The sequence below is a fragment of the Urtica dioica genome, chromosome 1 (assembly GCF_054948205.1).
Source record: "Urtica dioica subsp. dioica isolate 48M chromosome 1, U.dioica_male_clone48M_v1_H2, whole genome shotgun sequence".
In the NCBI taxonomy this organism is placed as follows: domain Eukaryota; kingdom Viridiplantae; phylum Streptophyta; class Magnoliopsida; order Rosales; family Urticaceae; genus Urtica; species Urtica dioica.
Genome location: NC_142756.1, coordinates 32,099,731 through 32,122,646, shown reverse-complemented (window position 1 = coordinate 32,122,646; position 22,916 = coordinate 32,099,731). Strand labels below are relative to the sequence as shown.

The 22,916-nt window shown below is 45.6% G+C and overlaps 1 protein-coding gene across 1 annotated transcript; it reads right to left on the bottom strand.

Moving 5' to 3' along the window:
- Nucleotides 1-19,538: 19,538 nt before the first annotated feature.
- LOC149407897 (UDP-Glycosyltransferase superfamily protein) lies at nucleotides 19,539-21,957 on the bottom strand. The gene is made up of 2 exons (XM_089627735.1): nucleotides 21,405-21,957; nucleotides 19,539-20,645 (listed from the first exon to the last, which is right to left on the bottom strand). Exons 1-2 carry the CDS (start codon nucleotides 21,871-21,873, stop codon nucleotides 19,786-19,788), a joined length of 1,329 nt encoding a protein of 442 aa, XP_089483861.1. The 5' UTR covers nucleotides 21,874-21,957; the 3' UTR covers nucleotides 19,539-19,785.
- Between the last annotated feature and the right edge of the window lie 959 nt (nucleotides 21,958-22,916).

Below are 22,916 nucleotides of genomic sequence, written 5' to 3'. Positions count from 1 at the left end.
TCGAAACCTTCGACCTTGTGAGATTCCTCGTTGAAGCGAGCGAGGTATTGCCTCAACGTCTCATCTCTCCCTTGTCGGATGGAGAGAATGTGGGTCTTTGATTTCTTTTGCGCCACGAGAGTGGCGAATCGCGCAAGGAAAGCCTCACGCAGAGCTCGGAAGGATGAGATGCTCCCCGGTCTCAAGCTTCGGAACCACTCAAATCCCGACCCCGTAAGGGTCAGGCTGAAGGCTTGACAGAGGGTCGCGTCCGACTGTCCTTGCATTGTCATCCACGTCTCGTAGTGTTGGATGTGGAAGTTTGGGTCTGTCCGTCCATCGTAGGGGGGATGGACGGCAGTTTGAAGTTCCCCACGCAAGGCTGCGCGAGGATTTGGGCGGCAAAGGGAGAGTATGACTCCTCAATCCCTCCATACGGCCTTTGCCTCCCCGATTCCGTCATCTCGATGATTTGGTTTTGGAGGCTTTGAATCATCGTGACCATGTCAAGCCCGTTAGTTGGGCTGACCGCCGGGACCGCGTGAGTCGCCTGTTGGCGCTCGTTGGACGCTTGGTCCCCGGTGTTGGCCTGAGGTCGGATGAGAGTCACGGCGGGGAGAGCGTCTCTCCGAGAATTGAGCCTTTGGCAGAGATCTTCCCCTCAGGAATTTCTCTGCGCCGTCAGGCGTTCTCTAAGCTCCACGCTCGTCGCCCGGCGGGGCGAGCTCGCCCTCGGTCGGACCGTCCGGCGAGCGCTTCAGCTATCGGCCCCATCGTCTACCAGAGTAGCTCTCTCCTCGGCGAGAGGCCGTGTCCGGCCGCCTCTTGAAACCGAAGGGGCGAGTCCCCGGGAATATGAGCGTGCCTGCTGCCGCGCTGGTCCGGCGAAGTCGCCGTTCGCCCTCCCGGACCGCGACGGGGCGAGGCTTGGTGTTGCCTCATCGGTCCTTGACTCCTCCACATAGTCGGGGTCGGAGTCATCTCGGGCGGACCTATCCTCGACGTTGTAGCCGAGGAAATTGGCGATGAGCGAGCCGTCGACGCCGGGACGGTCTAGAAGCTCCATGAGCCGCCGGGCCGTGTCCTCTCGGAGCGCGGCCTCGGGGTCGTTCGCCGGGTCTTGGGGCTGGCTCTCGTTATCGCGGGGTTGCCCTTCAAGACGGTGGGCGAGGCTTCGGTGACCGTACCTCGAGCTCGTTGCTCGAGTGCCAGCGGAGGTCGTAGGAATATGACTCATCTTTCGAGAGTCGTAGATGTCATGAAGGTGAGGAATGGAAGGGAGAACGCGCTAAGGTCGGTGGTCCCCTCCTTCTAGCGCCAAAATGTTGTCGCTGTTTTTCGGACAACTATTTAGGAGCCCAAAGTGGTTAGACCCAAGGCCGGACCAATTGGTCTCACTTCGGCTCGAGCGTGTCGGACTTGGTATCCCAAGTCGTCCCTTAGCTGTGGATGAAGCTAACCTCGTCTCGATACCTGAAAAGCAGTAGAAGACATGTGAACTACAAAGGGGAAATAGAGGGGTTGCCTCTGTTTACCTCTCTGACGCTCAACATTAGTATGCTTGAGGTAGAATGTAGAGGGTTTAAGTGTTTAGAGACCGAGACTTTAGAGAAACGAGCGAGGTACGAGTTCAGCAGCGTTTCAGTACTCAAATTCGGATTAACTGGACCGAGGGAGGGACCCTCGTATTTATAGGCGACCAAGGGACGTTTTGAATGTCCCTTGGCCGAATGAGGCTGAGTCGGCCATCGGCCGGGTGAGACTCGGTCGGCCGATGGCCGAGTGAAGCTGGGCCGCCGAGTGAGATTCACTCGGCCATTGGCCGAGTGAACGCTGGATGAGGTTCACTCGGCCATTGGCCGAGTGAATGTGGGCCGCCGAGTGAGATTCACTCTACCCTTGGCCGAGTGAACGCTGGATGAGGTTCACTCGGCGATTGGCCGAGTGAATGTGGGCCGCCGAGTGGGATTCACTCGGCCATTGGCTGAGTGAACGCTGGACGAGGTTCACTCGGCCATTGGCTGAGTGAATTCCGGACGCCGAGTGAGATTCACTCGGCCATTGGCCGAGTGATGGGCTCGGGCCGAGAGAGGACTCACTCGGCCATTGGTCGAGTGAGCTGTTGGGCCGGCAGAGAATGGGCCGACTGAGGGTTTCACTCGGCCATTGGCCGGGCGAGCTCGCCCGGGCGCCCGAAACGTCGATTCCGTCGTCGAACCTCGTCGGGCCGATAACAACAATCACAATATATGTCCACAGTATAAATCAACCTAAATCTTGAGGTGCTCCTGAAAGTTAGGATTGTACACTCGGCTCTTTAATTCATTTGTTTAGAACTACAGTAGATGATTATATACGTGTTTTGGGAGACCGGGTATGATCAGTGAAGGGAAAATATTAAAAGTGGAATCCAGCTCTTAATAAAGAGAGTCAATGTTCGCTCACCTAATAGTAAATTCCATAACCATTAGATGATGCGCACGTTTACACTATGAGTGGCAACGAAGTCTTTTGCTGGAGAATTGGTGGAACTCGGGGCTCATAAGTGACTCGAGTGTATAATGGTATATTGACACTTTGAGTCAAAAGTTGAACTTGGAGGGTAGACTTTATGTACTATTTATATCAATGGACACTTTATCTAATGAATTGAGTACATATAATTATGATAACTCTGAGAGGTCCAGTCCTTGGATTTTAGTTAAATATCACCAAGATTTAATTAAACAAAAGTAAGAGAGGTTACAGTGTCTATGATTGCGCTCTTGTTCATCTAGCTTTGAGTTATTAGGCCAATCATCCCCTATCATGCTTTGACAAGATAGAGAATGATACTCTTGTAGTAAATATGTGATTATTGACTACAAGTTCATGACGACAAGTTGGTTGCAATAGTTTTCACATTCGTAATAAAATGCTTTACAAATAAGTTATTATTTGGTAAGTAATTTTCATACTATCACTAAGATTTAAATGAGCATGTTGTTGTCGGCCCGTCTAGGGCCGACGAGGACAAAGGCATTTCTTCGACTCGCGTGGCTGGTGCGAGGTCTTGAACGGCGAAGCCCTGACCCAACCAGGGGCCGGCCCAAACCAATGGCCAAGTCAAATTCCTTGCTCGACCATTGGCCGAGTGAACCTTCCAGCAGTTCACTCGGCCAATGGCCGAGTGAACCTTCCAGCCGCCCAGGCAGTTCACTCGGCCACTGGCCGAGTGCACCTTCCAGCAGTTCAATCGGCCAATGGCCGAGTGAACCTTCCAGCCGCCCAGGCAGTTCACTCGGCCATTGGCCGAGTGAACCTCAGCCGGCCCAAGCCTTTCACTCGGCCAATGGCCGAGTGAACCTCACCACCATGTTCACTCGGCCATTGGTCGACCCAACCATTGAAGGGGTCAAATGGCCGACCCAAAGTGTTCACTCGGCCAAGGGGTCCCCCAAACACCCCTTGGCCGCCTATAAATAGAGAGGTCTGCCCTCTCCCAAAGGTAATCCAACTTTGAGTCCCGAAACGCTGCCGAACTGATACTTCGCTCCTTTCGCTCACCTTTGGCTTCTCACCACCTCTAAACCTCTATAATCCACCTCAATCCCACTAATGTTGAGCGTCGGAGAGGTAAACAGAGGCATCCCCTCTGTTTTCCCTTCTTAGCCCACGGTTCTCCTATCTTTTTCAGGTATGCCGGCGAGCTCAAACACCATTGACAGCTAAGGGAAGACTTGGGATACCAAGTCCGACACGCTCGAGTCAAGGCGAGGCCACTTGGTCCGGCCTTGGGTCTAACCGCCTTTGACTCCTAAATCGTTGTCCGAAAAACAGCGACAACATTTTGGCGCTAGAAGGAGGGGATCTCTCGACCTTGGCGACACATCCCCTCTACCACTCTTCTTCTCACTTCTACGACTCTCGAGAGATGAGTCATATCCCCGCCACCGCCGTGGGCGCACGAGCAACTAGCCCGAGGCGCGGCCTTAGAGGGCAACCTCGTGATAACGAGAGCCAGCCCCGAGACTCGGCGAATGACCCCGAGGCCGCAGTCCGAGAGGACACGGCTCGAAGGCTCGCCGAACTCCTAGACCGCCCCGGCGTCACCGGCGCACTTATCGCCGACCTCCTCGACTCCAACAACGTCGACGACATCAACCACGAGGCCAACCTCGACCGCGCTATTCACGAAAGTGGACGCACGCGCACGCTTCCAAGGGGACACCCTCGGGCGACCGCGTCGAAACGTCAACTTTCTGATGAGCACCCACACGCGCCCTCGAGGGGACACCCTCGGGCGACCACGTCAAGACGACAAGTGTCGAACGGTACACGGGGGACGCTCAACCTCTAGGCCCCGAGAGGGACGCTCCAAGCTCACCATCCGCGTCCAAAACCCCCGGGGAGATGACGACAACAATGGCCGTGTCATCTATCGAGAACGTCACTCAAATGACGCACTCTCGCCTAAAGTGATAGGGACGGCCGCCGGAGACTTGAGAGATCACCTCAATTCCCGGAAGGAATCTCATGAGAGCGACTTGAGAGAAAAGCTCAACGCCCAACGCGAGATCGTGAGCAAGATCGTCTTGGGACGTCAACCACCTGACGCTGCTAACTGCGCACCCAACAAGAAACGTGCCTCCACACTCGCCGCATCGGCCGTCGCTCCCGACTCGCGAAGGAAGAGGCGCAGAAAAGGTCGAGTCCTTAATGACTTTCCTTCTCCGATCCCGAAGCGATCCTTCATCCCTCTCAACACGACGCCCGACCGGATCTTGAGCTTACACAAGGAAAAGCTAGGATCCCCGACCCCGCTGAAAGCGGACCCCGCGACACGAGACAGAAGCAAGCAATGCGACTATCACCAAGATCACGGACACGCAACCACTGAATGCTACCAACTTAGGAAGCAAATTGATTCCCTGATTCGAGGTTGGGATCTCGGGGAATTCATCGCATCCGTCAACAAGGTGACGACCCCGACCGAGCGCCCGACTCATCGGGTAGAATGAGGCGTCTCAAGGGGCCGATGGTTAGGCCGGAGGTCCCAAAGAGAGACAAGCGCCCACCACTCGCCGTGACGACTACCACGGCTTCCGCCATTACACTCACGCCCGAACTCGATCGGCTGCGTGATCACTTTTATTTCGAAAATGTAATTTCCTTTTTTCAAAGAAGGCCAAGTGCCATGACAAACTGTAACGACCCCCTTATTGCAATAAAAAGTTATTCTACACATGACAACCTTTTTTGTATACCTCCAACACAAGAGTTTCTTGGCCTTCGTCTCACAAACGCAAGAAACTCGGGGGGCTAACAGGGATCAATGCTCAATAACAACTCAAAAAAAAAAATATAATAATAAAGTCTCAAGGGGCTGATGGTTAGGCCGGAGGTCCCAAAGAAAGACTTCTCACGTAACTCCTCGAGATGAGTTCATTCCTCGAGTCGAGTTTCGAATCCGCAAGTCGACCGATAATCCTCGCGCCGACTCTTCACGTAGCTCCTCGTGCAGGCTCTACATGAGTCCTCGAGTTGAGTCCGAGTCCGCGAATCGACTGATACTCATCGTGCCGATTCTTCACGTGGCTCCTCGTGCAGGCTCTACATGAGTCCTCGAGTTGAGTCCGAGCCCGCGAGTCGACTGATACTCATCGTGCTGATTCTTCACGTGGCCCCTCGTGCAGGCTCTACATGAGTCCTCGAGTTGAGTCCGAGTCCGCGAGTCGACCGATACTCCTCGTGCCGACTCTTCGCATATCTCCTCGAGACGAGTTCGTTCCTCGAGTCGAGTTCGAGTCCACGAGTCGACAAGCTACTCCTCGTGCCGACTCTACATGTCTCCTCGAGATGAGTTCATTCCTCGAGTCGAGTTCGAATCCACGAGTCGACCGATACTACTCGTGCCGATTCTTCACGTGGCTCCTCGTGCAGGCTCTACATGAGTCCTCGAGTTGAGTCCGAGTCCGCGAGTCGACTGATACTCCTCGTGCCGACTCTAACAAATCGTTGGGATTTCGAGCTCATCACATCGCCTGGTCGAGCTCGTCACCTCGCCTGGTCGAGCTCGCCACCTCGCCTGGTCGAGCTCGTCACCTCGCCTGGTCGATCTTGTCACCTCGCCTGGTCGAGCTCGTCACCTCGCCTGGACGAGCTCGTCACCTTGCCTGGTCGAGCTCGTCACCTCGTCTAGTCGAGCTCGCCACTTCGTCTAGTCGAGCTGGAGCGACTTCATCACTTCGTCCAAATGTCTTTGGATTTGGTTCGTCAGTTCACCCAAACGTGTTGGGCTAACTCTCTCGAAACAGAAAACAAATAATAATAATAGTAAAGTCTCAAGGGGTCGATGGTTAGGCCGGAGGTCCCAAAGAGAGACTCCTCACGTAACTCCTCGAGATGAGTACATTCCTCGAGTCGAGTTAGAGTCCACGAGTCGATCGATACTCCTCGTGCCGACTCTTCACATATCTCCTCGAGACGAGCTCATTCCTCGAGTCGAGCTTCGAGTCCGCGAGTCGACCGATACTCCTCGCACCGACTCTTCACGAAACTCCTCGTGCAGGCTCTACATGAGTCCTCGAGTCGAGTTCGAGTCCACGAGTCGACCGATACTCCTCGCGCTGACTCTTCACGGAACTCCTCGTGCAGGCTCTACGTAAGCCCTCAAGCCGAGTTCAAGTCCACGATTCGACCGATACTCCTCACGCCGACTCTTCACGGAACTCCTCGTGCAGGATCTACATAAGCCCTCGAGCCGAGTTCAAGTCCACGAGTCGACTGATACTCCTCGTGCCAACTCTTCACATATCTCCTCGAGACGAGCTCATTCCTCGAGTCGAGTTCGAGTCCGCGAGTCGACCGATACTCCTCACGCTGACTCTTCACGGAAATCCTCGTGCAGGCTCTACATAAGCCCTCGAGCCGAGTTCAAGTCCACGAGTCGACTGATACTCCTCGTGCCAACTCTTCACATATCTCCTCGAGACGAGATCTTTCCTCGAGTTGAGTATCGAGCCCACAAGCCAACTAACCACTCCTCGTGCAGGCTCTACATGAGCCCTCGAGTTGTGTCCCGAGTCCACAAGTCAACTAACTACTCCTCGTGCAGGCTCCACGTGAGTCCTCGAGTTGAGTCCCGAGTCCGCGCTCGCCGCCCAGCTCCTGAGCCGAAAGGTAGCGAGTTACAAATGGGTTTCAAAGGCTTGCGTCCGCCTGGACGTATCTGGTCTAGCCAGCGTCCACGGGAAATCTGGCTACACGAATGTGGCACCGCGCTCGCCGCCCAGCTCGTGAGCCGAAAGGCAGCGAGTTACAAATGGGTTTCAAAGGCTTGCGTCCGCCAGGACGTACCTGGTCTAGCCAGCGTCCACGGGAAACCTGGCCACACGAATGTGGCACCGCGCTCACCGCCCAGCTCGTAAGCCGAAAGGCAGCGAGTTACAAATGGGTTTCAAAGGCTTGCGTCCGCCAGGATGTACCTGGTCTAGCCAGTGTCCACGGGAAACCTCGCCACGCAAATGTGGCTCCGCGCTCGCCGCCTAGATCGTGAGCCGAAAGGCAGCGAGTTTCAAAGGCTTGCGTCCGCCGGGCGTACCTGGTCTAGCCAGCATCCACGGGAAACCTCGCCACGCAAATGTGGCTCCGCGCTCGCCGCCCAGCTCGTGAGCCGAAAGGCAGCGAGTTTACAATGGGTTTCAAAGGCTTGCGTCCGCCGGGCGTACCTGGTCTAGCCAGCGTCCACGGGAAACCTCGCCACGCCAATGTGGCTCTGCGCTCGCCGCCCAGCTCGTGAGCCAAAAGGCAGTGAGTTTCAAATGGGTTTCAAAGGCTTGCGTCCGCCGGGCGTACCTGGTCTAGCCAGCGTCCACGGGAAACCTCGCCACGCAAATGTGGCTCCGCGCTCGCCGCCCAGCTCGTGAGCCGAAAGGTAGCGAGTTTCAAATGGGTTTCAAAGCCTTGCGTCCACCGGGCGTACCTGGTCTAGCCAGCGTCCACGGGAAACCTCGCCATGCCAATGTGGCTCCGCGCTCGCCGCCCAGCTCGTGAGCCGAAGGGCAGCGAGTTTCAAATGGGTTTCAAGGGCTTGCGTCCGCCGGGCGTATCTGGTCTAGCCAGCGTCCGCGGGAAACCCGGTCACACAAACGGGGCACCAAGGCCCCCCGAGGCCCAGGCCGTGCGGACCGATCACGCCTTCATTAGTAGGTCGAGAAAATAAGCCACGCACGATCAACTCGGAACAAAAGCCGTCCCTCGTGACGCACAATAAGTCATCCCTCGCGATGCACAAAAGCCATCCCCCGTGACGCACATAAGGCCGTCCCCCGTGACGCACAAAAGTCGTCCCTCGCGACGCACAAGAGCCGTCTCCCGTGACGCACATAAGGCCGTCCCCCGTGACGCACATAGGCCGTCCCCCGTGACGCACATAAGTCATCCCTTGTGACGCACAAAGGCCGTCACTCGCGACGCGCAAAGGCCGTTCCCCGCGACGCGAACCCGAGAGCGTTCGTCCCGCATCCGCGTAAAAGCGTAGATTTTGAGTTTCCACTCGACCTACGCTCGACCGGAAACTCGGGGGGCTAATGTTGTCGGCCCGTCTAGGGCCGACGAGGACAAAGGCATTTCTTCGACCCGCATGGCTGGTGCGAGGTCTTGAACAGCGAAGCCCTGACCCAACCAGGGGCCGGCCCAAACCAATGGCCAAGTCAAATGCCTTGCTCGACCATTGGCCGAGTCAATGGCTCACTCGGCCATAGGGCAGTTCACTCGGCCAATGGCCGAGTGAACCTTCCAGCCGCCCAGGCAGTTCACTCGGCCATTGGCTGAGTGAACCTTCCAGCAGTTCACTCGGCCAATGGCCGAGTGAACCTTCCAGCCGCCCAGGCAGTTCACTCGGCCATTGGTCGAGTGCACCTTCCAGCAGCTCACTCGGCCAATGGCCGAGTGAACCTTCCAGCCGCCCAGGCAGTTCACTCGGCCATTGGCCGAGTGAACCTTCCAGCAGTTCACTCGGCCAATGGCCGAGTGAACCTTCCAGCTGCCCATGCAGTTCACTCGGCCATTGGCCGAGTGAACCTTCCAGCAGTTCACTTGGCCAATGGCCGAGTGAACCTCAGCCGGCCCAAGCCTTTCACTCGGCCAATGGCCGAGTGAACCTCAGCCGGCCCAACCCTTTCACTCGGCCAATGGCCGAGTGAACCTCACCACCATGTTCACTCGGCCATTGGCCGACCCAACCATTGAAGGGGTCAAATGGCCGACCCAAAGTGTTCACTCGGCCAAGGGGTCCCCCAAACACCCCTTGGTCGCCTATAAATAGAGAGGTCTGCCCTCTCCCAAAGGTAATCCAACTTTGAGTCCCGAAATGCTACCGAACTGATACTTCGCTCCTTTCGCTCACCTTTGGCTTCTCACCACCTCTAAACCTCTATAATCCACCTCAATCCCACTAATGTTGAGCTTCGGAGAGGTAAACAGAGGCACCCCCTCTGTTTTCCCTTCTTAGCTCACGGTTCTCCTATCTTTTTCAGGTATGCCGGCGAGCTCAAACACCATTGACAGCTAAGGGAAGACTTGGGATACCAAGTCCGACACGCTCGAGTCAAGGCGAGGCCACTTGGTCCGGCCTTGGGTCTAACCGCCTTTGACTCCTAAATCGTTGTCCGAAAAACAGCGACAACACATGTAAAAGAGTAATTTAAACAAGGCCCAATTAGGCTTGTGTTAGGTGTGTACAATGAGGTGCATGAGCCTTAGATTTGTTTGATCAAAGTCCAGTAGGATTAGAGCTTTTCTCAAATAAGAAATAAATATTAAACATTAAATACGATATGATTTGGTGAGTACTTAATATAGTTATTATTTATGGAAGTATCATGAAGATATATTCTCTATTATTTTATGTATAGAATAATATAATATGATATAATATAATATATTAATTGTATTGTTTAATGAGAGTATCTAAGAGATATTCTATATTATTCAGGTTACTGAATAATATATTCTAATAGGAAAAGTAAATAAATAGTAGATATGATTTGAATAATAATAGAATGAATTGTTGGTGATTATTGCACCTTGATAACCATATTAAGTGCGGAAAAGATTAATTACACTAACAAGAGCTAATTTATTTTATGGTTATCTAACAAAATCTAGATTTACCTATTAATTATTCATGAAAACAATGTCAAGCAACCAATAAGAGCTAGGTTCAGAGATTCAGTAATACTTACATGATTCGGATCAGGTACTGAATCTTCAAGCTTTGACTCCTCCGTCTTCAGTCTTAAAAGACTATATTCAAGCTTTAGCTCATCGACGCTCTAAACTCGTCAGTGATGACACCGTAATCTTTCGAGACGTAATCTCTGAGACGAATAAGAAAGATGAGTGGGCACAATCTTTAGTTCACTATGATCTACAACGAGGTGTTTAGATCACACCTTATTTATGGGATTGGAATCACGGAGTTCCAAGATGGGAGAGAGGGAGTCGGCCAAGAGAGAGGGAGAGACTCTCTTGGTCGAATTTTCTAAACCACAAACGTGTGTTTTTTGTCTTCTCATGAACCCCTATTTATAGTAGTGGAAAAAATATATTCTTGATAATTTTCAAATATTATTTACTTTTATTGTGTTCACACTAGTGAATCAAAGCTTGGCCCTTGGATCTCATCTCTTGAATCATACTTTCTCTCGTGGCCATCAGATCAATATCTATGAGATTTTATTTTCTGTTTAAATAGAGAATATTTATTAATGAGAGAATAAAAGAAATATCTTATTTCCTTTTAAATATTATTCTCTCTTAATATTCATGAGAGATAATAAAGGACAATATCTTATTTTCTTTTAAATATTATTTTCTTCTAATATTCATGAGAGAGAATAAATGACAATATCTTATTTCCTTTTAAATATTATTCTCTCTTAATATTCATGAGAGAGAATAAATGACAATATCTTATTTCATTTTAAATATTTTTCTCTATCCTTTATTTAAACCTAAAGAGAAAATATTGGTAAGTACCAATATGGCATGGACGAATTTTGGCACACGGCCAAGGAGTAATTTGCGCAAATCTTGTGCCGGGATCCTAAAAAATCGTCCATTTTATTATGTGCAAGTTCAAATTGCTTAAAACCCAATTAATCATTTATTTACTTGGTCCAACAATAAACAAATAAGTAATTGATTAATTATTTACTTGATCAACAAATAAATAATTAATATTACCATAAATAATTATTTAATTCTACAAATACCCATATTTCAGAATCGATGCTATCAATCACAATTACAGCTAGTGAGATTATAATAATGAAACACATTATTCTTAGAGGTTCTTTATTTGTCTTATCGAAGCCGAATCGGGAACTATTGACCTAGTAATAGAAGCTTAACAAATCGGATGAAAAGACGAAAAAGTTATTTCTCTTTTCTACATCGATTTGTCTAATCTTGTTCAGACTCCACCTTGCAAGCGAAGACTGAATCCTACTTGGTACTAGAATTATATTTACTCATCATGACGAGTGTCCACTGATATAGTCAGTTCGTGATCAAGATCCTCCAGGTTCAACCCGTGTCGAGAAAAGTTGATTATTTTGTTACACTTTTCTTGATGCCTATAAGCCCTAAGCATTGTTGCTTCCCCAGCAAAAGATTCATCCAAACGTACAAACTTCGGAAGTGAGCGCAATCTATCAGTTTTGGAATCAACCCATAGGTGAGAGAACATTTACCTTATTTCAGGAAGGCTGGATTCCATATCTGTAAATCACTTCTCATTCGAATCATGTTTCGCAATGCTCTCAAGACATAAGCTGTGATTAACATGATAGATTGATAGTGGCCTTTTAGCGAATGAGTCAAAGAGTGCGGTAACATAATCCAGTGTCCATGATCACTTCGAGATTTAGATCAAGTCTCATTGTGACCATCATTTGTGATCTCGGTTAGTGTGTCGTAACGGTCTTAAACGAGACATCTACAAGCAAGATCTGTCCGGATCGTACACTTACCACAAGTGTAGAATGCTCCAACTAAGTGATCAACCTTCACTTGTGTTCCACATATATGATTTCAGATTCAGCTACTCTGGCGTGAACCAATCATCGACCAGTTTTAGTTCACCGCCCTAGCTTAGATGTCGTGCATATGACTCAGTTCAATACAGAGACTGTGAGTTGATGAATGTTTGATAAATCTTAATATATAAGAAATAACGCTTTGATTCGAATAACTTATAAATGTCAAAGCTTTATTTTATTAATATTTCAGTGATAATTTACAAAAGCATCTTCTCGTGGAGAAGAATTCCTAACAATCTCCCACTTTGACCTAGAGAAGATGTGGCATATATCTAAGACACATCCCTTCTATGTGTTTCAAGAATACACATTCAGGCAGCTCCTTAGTCTCACATCAGTTGTAGATGGAGATGTCTCCCTTCGGACGTTAGTCTTTGGGGTTGGTCTAATCGTTTCCTCGAGTACTATTGTACTACGAGGCTTATGTGATTTAACATAATCATCTTCTAGAAAAGTAGCATGAGTAGAGACGAAGGTTTTCTTATCCATAGTATCATAGAATATACCTCCTCTAGTCCCTTTCAGGTAACCAACAAAGAAGCATGAGCTTGTTTTTGGTTCCAGTTTACTCGCCTTCTTTTTCAAGACGTGAACGAGACAACCCCATATGCGAATGTGACGCAAGTCAGGATTAGATCCGTTCCATAGTTCCAATGGGGTTTTGGATATCGATTTAGAAGGAACATGGTTGAAGACAAATACAGCAGTTTGCAAAGCATATCCCCAGAAAGATGTTGAGAGTGAAGAATAGCTAATCATGGATCAAACCATGTCTAATAGAGTTCTATTTCTCCTTTCAGCAACACTATTTTATTGTTGGTTACCAGGAGCCGATAATTGCGACACACTCCCATGTTCAAGCAAATAATCGGTGAACTCAGTATCCAAGAACTCGCCTCCACGATCTGATAGAAAAATCTTAATAATTTTAGCTAATTGGTTTTCAACACAAGCACAAAATTCTTTGAACTTGCCAAAATTTTCAGATTTTTGGTGAATTAGGTAAATGAAACCATATCTAGAATAATCATCAGTGAAAGTGATGACATATTCATAACCGTCTCTCGCAACTTCACTCATTGGTCAACAGACGTCAGAGTGAACTAGTCGCAGAGGTTCGGTGGCCCTTAGTCCTTTGCCAGAGAAAGATCTCTTGGCCATCTTCCCTTCAATGCAGGATTCACAAATAGGTAGAGTTCCCACTTTAAGGTGTTTCAACCGCCCAAGCCTTGAAAGCCTCTCTAGCCTGTTTATATTAATGTGACCAAGTCTTAAGTGCCAAAAATATGTTTCATCATCATTGGTTACCTTTATTCTTTTATTAGGTGTGGGTTTAGCTACTCTAAACATCTCAACATTAAAAGAAAATTTATTTTCAGGGGATATCATGTTGGAATAGATCTAGGATTAAGAAAAGTTTAACGCTTCTTCAAGCGGCGGAATAGAACAATTTATTTAAACAAGTAAAAACGATTTTTACTAACCTAGACAAAGAGCAAGCACAAGTTATTTTAAATTAAAACTATCTAAAAGAAATTACTCATTTACTAACCTTTACGTAGCTTGATCGTTGAGAAACTTGTGGAGGTTAAATCGCTCGTCTCCTCACGCAGCTCGCCTTTCTTCGTTCTTCGGGAATTCGAGTAACCACGAAAGTTTCTATCACATGAATCGCTCGAGGTAAGAAGGATTTAGTGTGTGGGCACTTTTAAACACGACGAATCAAGAACAAGTCTTAGAGTCGAAGAGCTAAAATAAAACGCTAGGTCAAATGTGGACCTAGGTGCCAAAACAAAAACGAAAGGATTTAGAGAAAGAGAGAGAGAGAGAGAGAGAGAGAGAGAGAGAGAGAGAGAGAGAGAGAGACAGAGAGAGAGAGAGAGAGAGAGAGAGAGAGAGAGAGAGAGAGAGAGAGGGGCGGCTAATCTTAGAGAGAGAAGCTCTCAATCTTCTAAAAATTTGGGATGAGAAACAATTAGAATGAGGGCTCTATTTATAGGAGAATGATTACCTTCAAAAGGTAGTTTTCTCTTCTCTATTGAGTATCACATATTCATGAGCAAATTCCTTGAAATGACTTCTGAGAGTGACCTCATGGATCCAAATGAACAAAGCTTGAGCTAACATACTCGGACTCGAAAGTTCACAAACCTTTTCCAAGTTTAGCGTAATGTCAACTAACTCCATTAAAGAGTTGACACTGAGAATCTCTCGATTCAAATGAATTTGTTTTCTACTCAAGAATTCAACTTAATTGTAATGAGTGGATCCACTGAATATTTTCTATGTTTACCCTTCATGAATATCATCAGCTAGATGGGATTTACAAAATTACCATTTTACCCTTCTAGCTGTTATTTCCTCAACTCCTTTGTCGCTGGTGAATAAGTTAGAAACAATGTATTGACGAGGAGCTAACAAGTCACGTTGATTCATCCAAAAAATTCATGACTCAATTTGGACATTGGTCAGTTCATTTATTCACATTCCAAGGAACTAAGCATGAGGTGATATACATTGCATTTCAACAATCTTGTACATGAATTCCATATCTATGAGATCTTCACAAAGTTACTCATGACATCTTTATAACTTAGTACTTCACCAATAGGTCCTATTCAGAATCACATAGTGAGTCCGAACTCTGACTTTCTCAAATGAGAATACGTAAGTTTTGAAATGACATGTCTCATTTCAGGATTAAGGTAAACATGATGCAATTCATACGTAGTGACTTCGAGACATAAGAGGTTAAATGGTTTGTTTTTATTTTGTCTCTAGAAGTGCACTGGTCAATTCAATACCTTCAGAAGATACCTAGAAGAACTATAGAGTCTCCAACTCTCAATGCCCCATAACCAGACATCATAGATTCTCCTAATAATCGTACTGAGATCAATAGTCCTTTGATCCTTATATTGCGAATATATTGTTTTAAGCAAACCATGAAGAGTTTGTTCATGCAAATCTACATTTGTCTCTTCATATGTTGTTAGGTTTTTTTAAGGACTAAAGACTATAGTTTATCATAAAGCTTCAAATAGACAAGGAAGAATGAATGAATGTTTCAACTTTTATTAATAATTCAACAGTTACAAGCAAGAGTCTTCGTGAGACTTTATTACATCAAATGTACATATAAGTAAAGACTACTACTCTTCTTGTGGGCACCATTGACAACATATCACACATAAACCATTGTATAAATGAGCATCACATATAATTCTTCCATCATAAGAAATACTAATAGCATTTTCATCCATTGACAAAGAATATCTATGTTTTAGTAACTCAGAAACTGAAATAAGGTTTCTACAAAAACTAGGAATAAAATAAATTGAATCAAGTATCAAATATTTATTTCCAAATTGGAGTCGAACTACTCCTAAAGCTTTAGCCGTGACGGACTCTCTGTTCCCCACTCTAAGCTATAGTTCATTTCCGTTCAGTTCCTCCCAGGAATCAAACACCTGTTAAGATGTACAAACATGTTTAGTAGTCCCCAATCTACAATCTAGGACGAGAATTAAACTCCAGCATAAAATCTATCGGAGTGATCTCGACTTCATGTGGTCGATGATACACTCTCCGTTCTTCATCTTGGTATCCATAATTTCTTTCATTAAGGAATAGTTTGAAATCATGATGAAATTTAATAAAATACAAGTACATAAATAATTATTCAAAAGGAAAAACATTCATCCCAATAGTTTAGGAAATAAAAACATGATGCAATAAGCACGGGGAAAAATACTAATCTCTTAAAAGACCCAGTTTTTATATTCCATGATAATTCACCAATAGCCACAGTCCGTTTCACTAAGGTGACGTAATGGAGTGCACCTACCAAAAATGAGGACCATCTCTGATTAGTAAAGCAATCGTGGTTCATGTACATCCATAACTATGCTTACTAACTACCAATTTTATAGGAATCTTTGGCCATATGAGACAACCACCGGTCATCTCACACTTGAGTCGACCCCACATTTCAGCAGACAAAGCTTAGTGCGTGTGTGCTAGGGAAGCCTTGGTCAGACACGAGATCCACTTCTCTACCTATCGTCAGAAACACAACATTGGTATTGGAATGCGCTTATACCTTCCGAAGGAAATGGACCACCATGTTTAAAAGACCGCCGGTCCCGAGGCGAGCAAGACCACCCTCATGGTGTTGTGTTAGTGTTAGAGGACTTACAGACTCAATATACTTTTAGTATTTTAATTTTCCTATCATTAACATTAATCTAGGTGATCCATGTTGTCGGTCGTTTTCGGAAAATCCGAGACGCCGAGGAGGCACGTCGTTCAAAGGGCCGATGGTCAGGCCGGAGGTCCTCAAAAGCGGCAAGCCTTCAAATCCTCGCCCCAAACTCTTGACTCCTTGAGTCGAGCGGAGTCCCTTGAGTCGAGACTTGAGTCGGTTCCTCGAGTCAAGCCTCGTTCCTCGAGTTGAGCCTTGAATCAGTCTCCTCGAGTCGAGCTTCGCTCCTTGAGTTGATCCTCGAATCGGTCTCCTCGAGTCGAGCATCGATTCGAGTCTTATCCGTCGAACGAACATTTGTCATAGACCCAAAATACCAAGCCCACAATAGCTCAACGGGCCCGGAAGCGAGACGATCGCAAAGAGCCCGTGAAGAAGAAGTCCAGCGCGCGCCACGCATTGGGTAGCGCTGCCCACGCGCCGCGGGTCGCGCACCGCGCCCGGCCAAGGCCGCGCCGCGCATCGAGCAGCGCAGACCGTGCGCCGCGGGTCGCGCGCCGCGCCCTGTGCACCACCACTACTTGTGCGGCCCCTCTTGAAAAGGGGCGCGTTCCTAGTCCCACATGGACGTCAAAGGACCCCCTTAGGGTCCTCAAACACCTATATAAACCACCTCCCACTGAGGGGAAAGGCATCCCTTCATCTCCTATCGACACGCTCGATTTCTTACTCTTCTCTGCTTCTCTGGATGCCATATTTGGCCTGAAGCAGTCTCTCTTCTCTCTCCCCCGTTCTCAGAGGTTCCGAAGCACTCACGGGGACTTCCCGGACATCGCTCCCTCTGACCGAATGTTCTCCGGTGCTCAAGCGCGCCCCTAGGGTTCTCGACTAGAGTTCCCCTCGCGCGTCTAACACGCTAGACGCGTACGCGATCTCCGAGGTTCTGAGACGCTGCCGAGGACTCCTCGCGCCCCGTCTCCTTCATCGAGCACGCCTCTCCGCCAAGGTTCTACGCCTCATACTGCGTCACATACGCTTGAACTACGTTCTGACCTGATCCCACGCACGGGTACGTAGGCAGCCGACAACCAAGGCACGGTCACTCCTCCTCCTCACCCCCTACCTCTCCCAAGAGGCGGGTTGATCGGAGAAAACCCTAGCTCGAGACTATCGAGTTCACACTCTTGGCCCGGGTGCGATCACTTGGTCCGGCCTTGGATCGAACCGCCCGAGGTTTTCAATAGTTGTTCATTTTCGTGCGACAACAATCCACTTGAGTTAAATTAATCGTATTAAAAACTTGAGTGTTTCTAAGCTACCCTTAAAAACATAAGTTTCGATATAACTTAATAATTAGGAATTTCGTGACATTTAGTCTTGATTATCCTAATAGTATTCCTTCACAGAAAAGCTTCCAGTTGGGAGGGAAGACATCATCTTTTATTAACCCCCAGCGTAGCCTCTTATCGGCTTGGTGACAAAACTTTTCGATAAGTTCAACTCATTCATTAATTAACTATCATAATCCAATTAGATAATTTAAAATTGATAAATGAAAACCCATGATAACCCACTACACAAGTTCAAAGTTATGTCAAGCATGGCAAAGCAATTAAATAAACAAGCAAAGCAAGCAGGGTTCTATTCGGTTTTATCGTATCATATTTGACTCTTAATAAATAAAAACGAGATGAACCCAATATCAAATTGGTTCATTAATAAGTTATGAACCTATATCAATGTCATATTGGAAAATAAATCAATATCAAATTATTTATTTTTCCACTTTTTTAATAAGTGGGCCCGTGGGCCCACTTGGCATCCGGGCCCAAGCTCAGACTATCCTCGAGTCCACCCGCCACAGTGGGACTCGACCCTAGTGGTCGGGCCGTGTGCCAGGTAGGCCACACGGCCATAGAGGCGCGGGAGCAGAGGGGCGGCGGATGGGCTGTCCACCCCTTTTGGTCATCGACCGTAGAGGCCCTCCTTCGGTCCTTCACTTCTCCTCGTTGTGGGTCCGTCTCTCGCCAATCGTTTTGATAAAGAACGTCGCTCGTTGGATTACAACAATAATAATAAAGTTTACAAAAAAAAACCTATACCCTTTGAATTTCAGGTTTGACATAAATCTAGAAAAGCGAGAATCAAACATTCTACGATCAACCCCGAATCACAATTCACATAATCATATATTGAATTGCATGAAAAACATAATCTAAATATTTTTTTCATTCAAACCATTTAAATTAATCACATGAACGAATCAATTTATAACGTAAATCAACTAGCTCTGATACCACTTGTTGGTGATTATTGCACCTTGATATGAATATCTTGGAGATATGTGATTATATATATATATATATATATGTGTGTGTGTGTGTGTGTGTGTGTGTATAGAATGAATATCTCATATTAAATCGAGTAATATCAAACCAAACAAAGAAAGTGTATATTTGTGTAAGCTTGACAACATATATTAGAGCTAGGGTTGTGCAATTTTCGACAAACATATTGCAATTCCACACTTGGATTCACCTCTCCCTCCCTCTCGGTTGGATGTATTTCCTCTCTTCTTGAAAGTGAGAAATCTGTTCATACAACTCCCAAAAAGAAAGAAAGGAATAATTAATCTGACACCATGTTGAACACGCCTTGGTTTTTGTTCATTCGGAGAACGGCCGGGAAGATTTGGCGTTGGTACATCAACGATAAATGTGAGGATTATCTTGAAGACTCAAAAGACTGTCATCCAGCGTGGAAATTCAAATAGCGAAATCGAATGTGTGTTATTCGAATCTCTAATATATATATGTTCTTATTAGTTTTTTTTATAGTAGCTCATCGATTGTTATAATTAAAATAAAAACTAGATATATTGATCGTGTTTCGTAAAATCTAAATCGTTTAATATTCTTTTTCCGCCCTAGTGAACCATGACAATTTCGAACAATTTCTCCATGGGAAAAGTGGATGACCAACAACCAATCATGCTCGAATCAAACAATATGAAAAGGAGATTTTTTGTGCTGTGAATATGCATTTGCTATGCATAAGTCAAGATTTTCTAGATCTTTGATTGAGACAAATTAACCAAGAAATTGTTTAATATCTTAGACGAAGTTAAGGCTGTTGCTATTGATAATAATGTCATCAACATACACAAGAATAATATTAAATATTGATGTTTGATTACGTGTGTGTGTATATATATATATATATATATATATATATATATGTAAAAAGACTATAATATTGATGAAATCCCTTTCAAAAGGAAGTGCATTTAAGTTTAGAAAATCATTGACGAGAAGCATGTTTAATGCCAGAAAGATATTTCTTTTTATTTGCAAACACGAATGTCTCCCTTCCGAGAAAATCCGGGTGAAAATTTTAAGTATACTTCTTCATATAGGTAAAGAAGGAGCACATTATTTATTATTTATGTCAAGTTGGTGGATGAACCACTTATTAATGCAAGTTATTGAAGTAGAAGTCGAACAATGACTAGTTAAGCTAAGACTTGATCCACTTAGTCAAAGCCCTAGAATTCTTAGCTATCCCAACACATCCATTGACTTTCTCCTTCAAAGCCAAAGCCCTCTCTCTCATCTCACCATCACCAAAAACCTTCTCCAATTTATCCCTTATCTCCTCTCCAACAATAAGTCCACTCAGCTCATCCATATCCAAACCCAATCCAACTCTCCAGACATCGCACAAATAACTCCGATTTAAAAACTGGTCGCCAAAGCAAGGCCAACATATAAAAGTCAACCCATTTGCAACACCCTCAACGGTCGAATTCCACCCACAATGGCTCACAAAGCAAGCAACTGAGGAGTGACGTAAAATCCTCTGCTGTGGAACCCACTTTGAGACAACCATACCTCTATCTCCCACTCGCTCAAGGAACCCTAATGGAAGGTCAACGCCTTGACCACAATCTTCAAATGATTTCTTGACCCACAAGAAAGGTCTGTTCGAGAGCTCGAGGCCTAGGGCGAGCTCTCGAATCTGAGATGAGTCCAAAGTCGCAAAGCTACCGAAAGCAACATATATTACCGTATTCGGTGTTTGCCGCTCAAGCCACTTCAAGGAATCGTTCAAATTGGTGAGATCTTGATCGCTTGAGAGAAGTGGTCCGACGGGGATTACGATTTGTGGGACTAGTTCTAGAGCGGTTGGTTCAAGATCATACGTGGAGTTGCATATAAGCCGGTCTGCTTTTTGGGCGGAAATGTTGTTCTTGAGCATGAGAGTGAAGACACTCTTTCGCATCTGTTCGTTTGCGAAGTTTGTCCACGCAAGGTTTGATGTGTTCACGCATGGCATTTTTGGTGATACCTTGATCGTCTGTTTCTTCAAGACTACGCCTGATCAAAACAACAATATTATGTTTAGAGTGTAAATAGTAAACGACATGAAGGTATCCACTTTTTGTTGTCCTTTTGTTTATGTTTAGTTTCATGAAATTCCACTTACGTGCTGATTTGTAGTTTCATGAAATTCCACTTACGTGCTGATTTGTTTCGTGAAATTATTGTTTGAAATGCGCTAATGAATATATGCTTATAAGACATTTTTATATCCTTGTTTGAGTTCCATTTGTGCAAAATAGGAGATGCCATTTCACACAAACCATGTACTTTTTTGGGGGCATTGGCCGATGAGTTTAAACCCACAATCTCAATTTAAAGGTAGTGTGAAATTAACACTAGATCAATCCAGGAACCACAAAAAACTATGTATAATCTTTGACATTATTTCGAATAACAATCCTTATTTAAAAGAATAAAAAGTTGTTTATAGATTATTAATTAATATAATCAATAATGATGAGATTATAACCATATAGAAACTTCAAAATCTCTCTAATATATTTACATTGATGTATAGAATATCATGCTGCGACTAAGATCCTATGAAATTTAAGTCTTCGTTTTTTCATCTATCAACTGTTTAATCCTTCGCGACTCATTTTTCCGTTCTCTAAGATGTAAAAAGAATTCTGATACGTTTTATTTTCCAATAATGAATTTTTTTTCATTCTACTTTTGATTGAGATATCAATCTACATAATTTTTTTTTTTAAAAATTATCAAAACAAGAAATAATCTGCTTGTTTTTCTTACCATCACTGTCGATGATTCCATTGTCAATCAGCCTCGGGATGCTAAATCCAGGGGCCATATTCGCGGCCGCGGCTGGGAAGAATGCGGCCCTCTTGATCCCTTTCCTCTCAGCGATGTCCATGGCCCACCCAAGGGTATGATCCCCTATAACACATCCTATGATCATCTCTTCATCACCGCCGTTGATCTCATCAACGAGCTCTTCAATTTTCCTCGGCATTTCCTTCAGCACCCACTCAGACAACCTCCCTGGCTTCTCTCTGTCTTCTGTACACAACCCATCTTCGATCAGAGCCATTTTGACTATAGTTGACTTTTCACAATCTATGACTTTCCCATGGCTGAAATTTGTGACAACAAATGTGACTTTGAGTCCTTGCGAGGCCAGCCTTCGTGACAGCTCTAGCAATGGGATTATGTGGCCTTGTGCTGGGTATGGAACTACTAAAACATGTGTATTGTTTCTCATTTTTTTTTTTCTTTTTGGTTTTCCTTGAAAGATATCTCTACCAGGAATATAATTATTTGTTTTTTATATGGAAGTGTGTGGCGCTGGAGATATTTATAAATGGTCCGGACTTGGGATTGCTGTCCCTTTTTAATTATTTTTTTGCAATTAATTTTGGCGCCATAAGGTATATGAAGATTATTGTCATAGTATCATGACAATAATTAAATTCATGATGTATGAGGACGTGCATTATTGTACTGTAAACGGTAAACTATTAGTTTTTCATGTACGTTTTGTTGATTTCATTATCTATCATTAGTTTATTGTACTGTTTATATCTGTTTTTTATTATATAAGAAACAAACAATATTGGTGGTCCTCTTTATATGAGTTACAAGTAATGTACCTAAGCCATACCTTCAGACAAATACGCAACGACTAAAAAATAGACAAAAATAGGAAGCACGGTTATAAAAATATAATAAGAAATCGTTGCCTTAGAGATTTGAACTCACGCGGGGAAACCCCACTTACTTAGCAGGCAAGCGCCTTAACTACTCGGCCAAAGCGACGAGATACTTGGTCTTTAAAAGTCTATATATATCTAATAACAGATCTCACAGATCCGAACCCACACTACTACAAAAATAGGATTCTACAACGCTTAAAAAACGTTGTAGAATGATTCTACAACGCTTCTTAAGCGTTGTAGAATCCTGCGTTGTAGAAGCTTCTACAACGCTTAAAAATCCGTTGTAGAATCCAACAGCTTTCTACAACGCTTAATTATCCGTTGTAGAAACTACGCTTCTACAACGGATTCTTAAGCGTTGTAGAAGCTTCTACAACGGTCTAATTCCATTGTGTAATTTTTAAATATTTTCACACATGTCGCCGCGGCGAAGTATATTTTTCGCCGCGGCGACGTGCTTCTACAACGGATTGATTTTCCGTTGTAGAAGGACATCGCCGCGGCGAGAATTATACGTCGCCGCGGCGAGTTATTTGCCGCGGCGAGGTACGTTCCGAGCCGCGGCGAGAACATTCTACAACGGATTTTC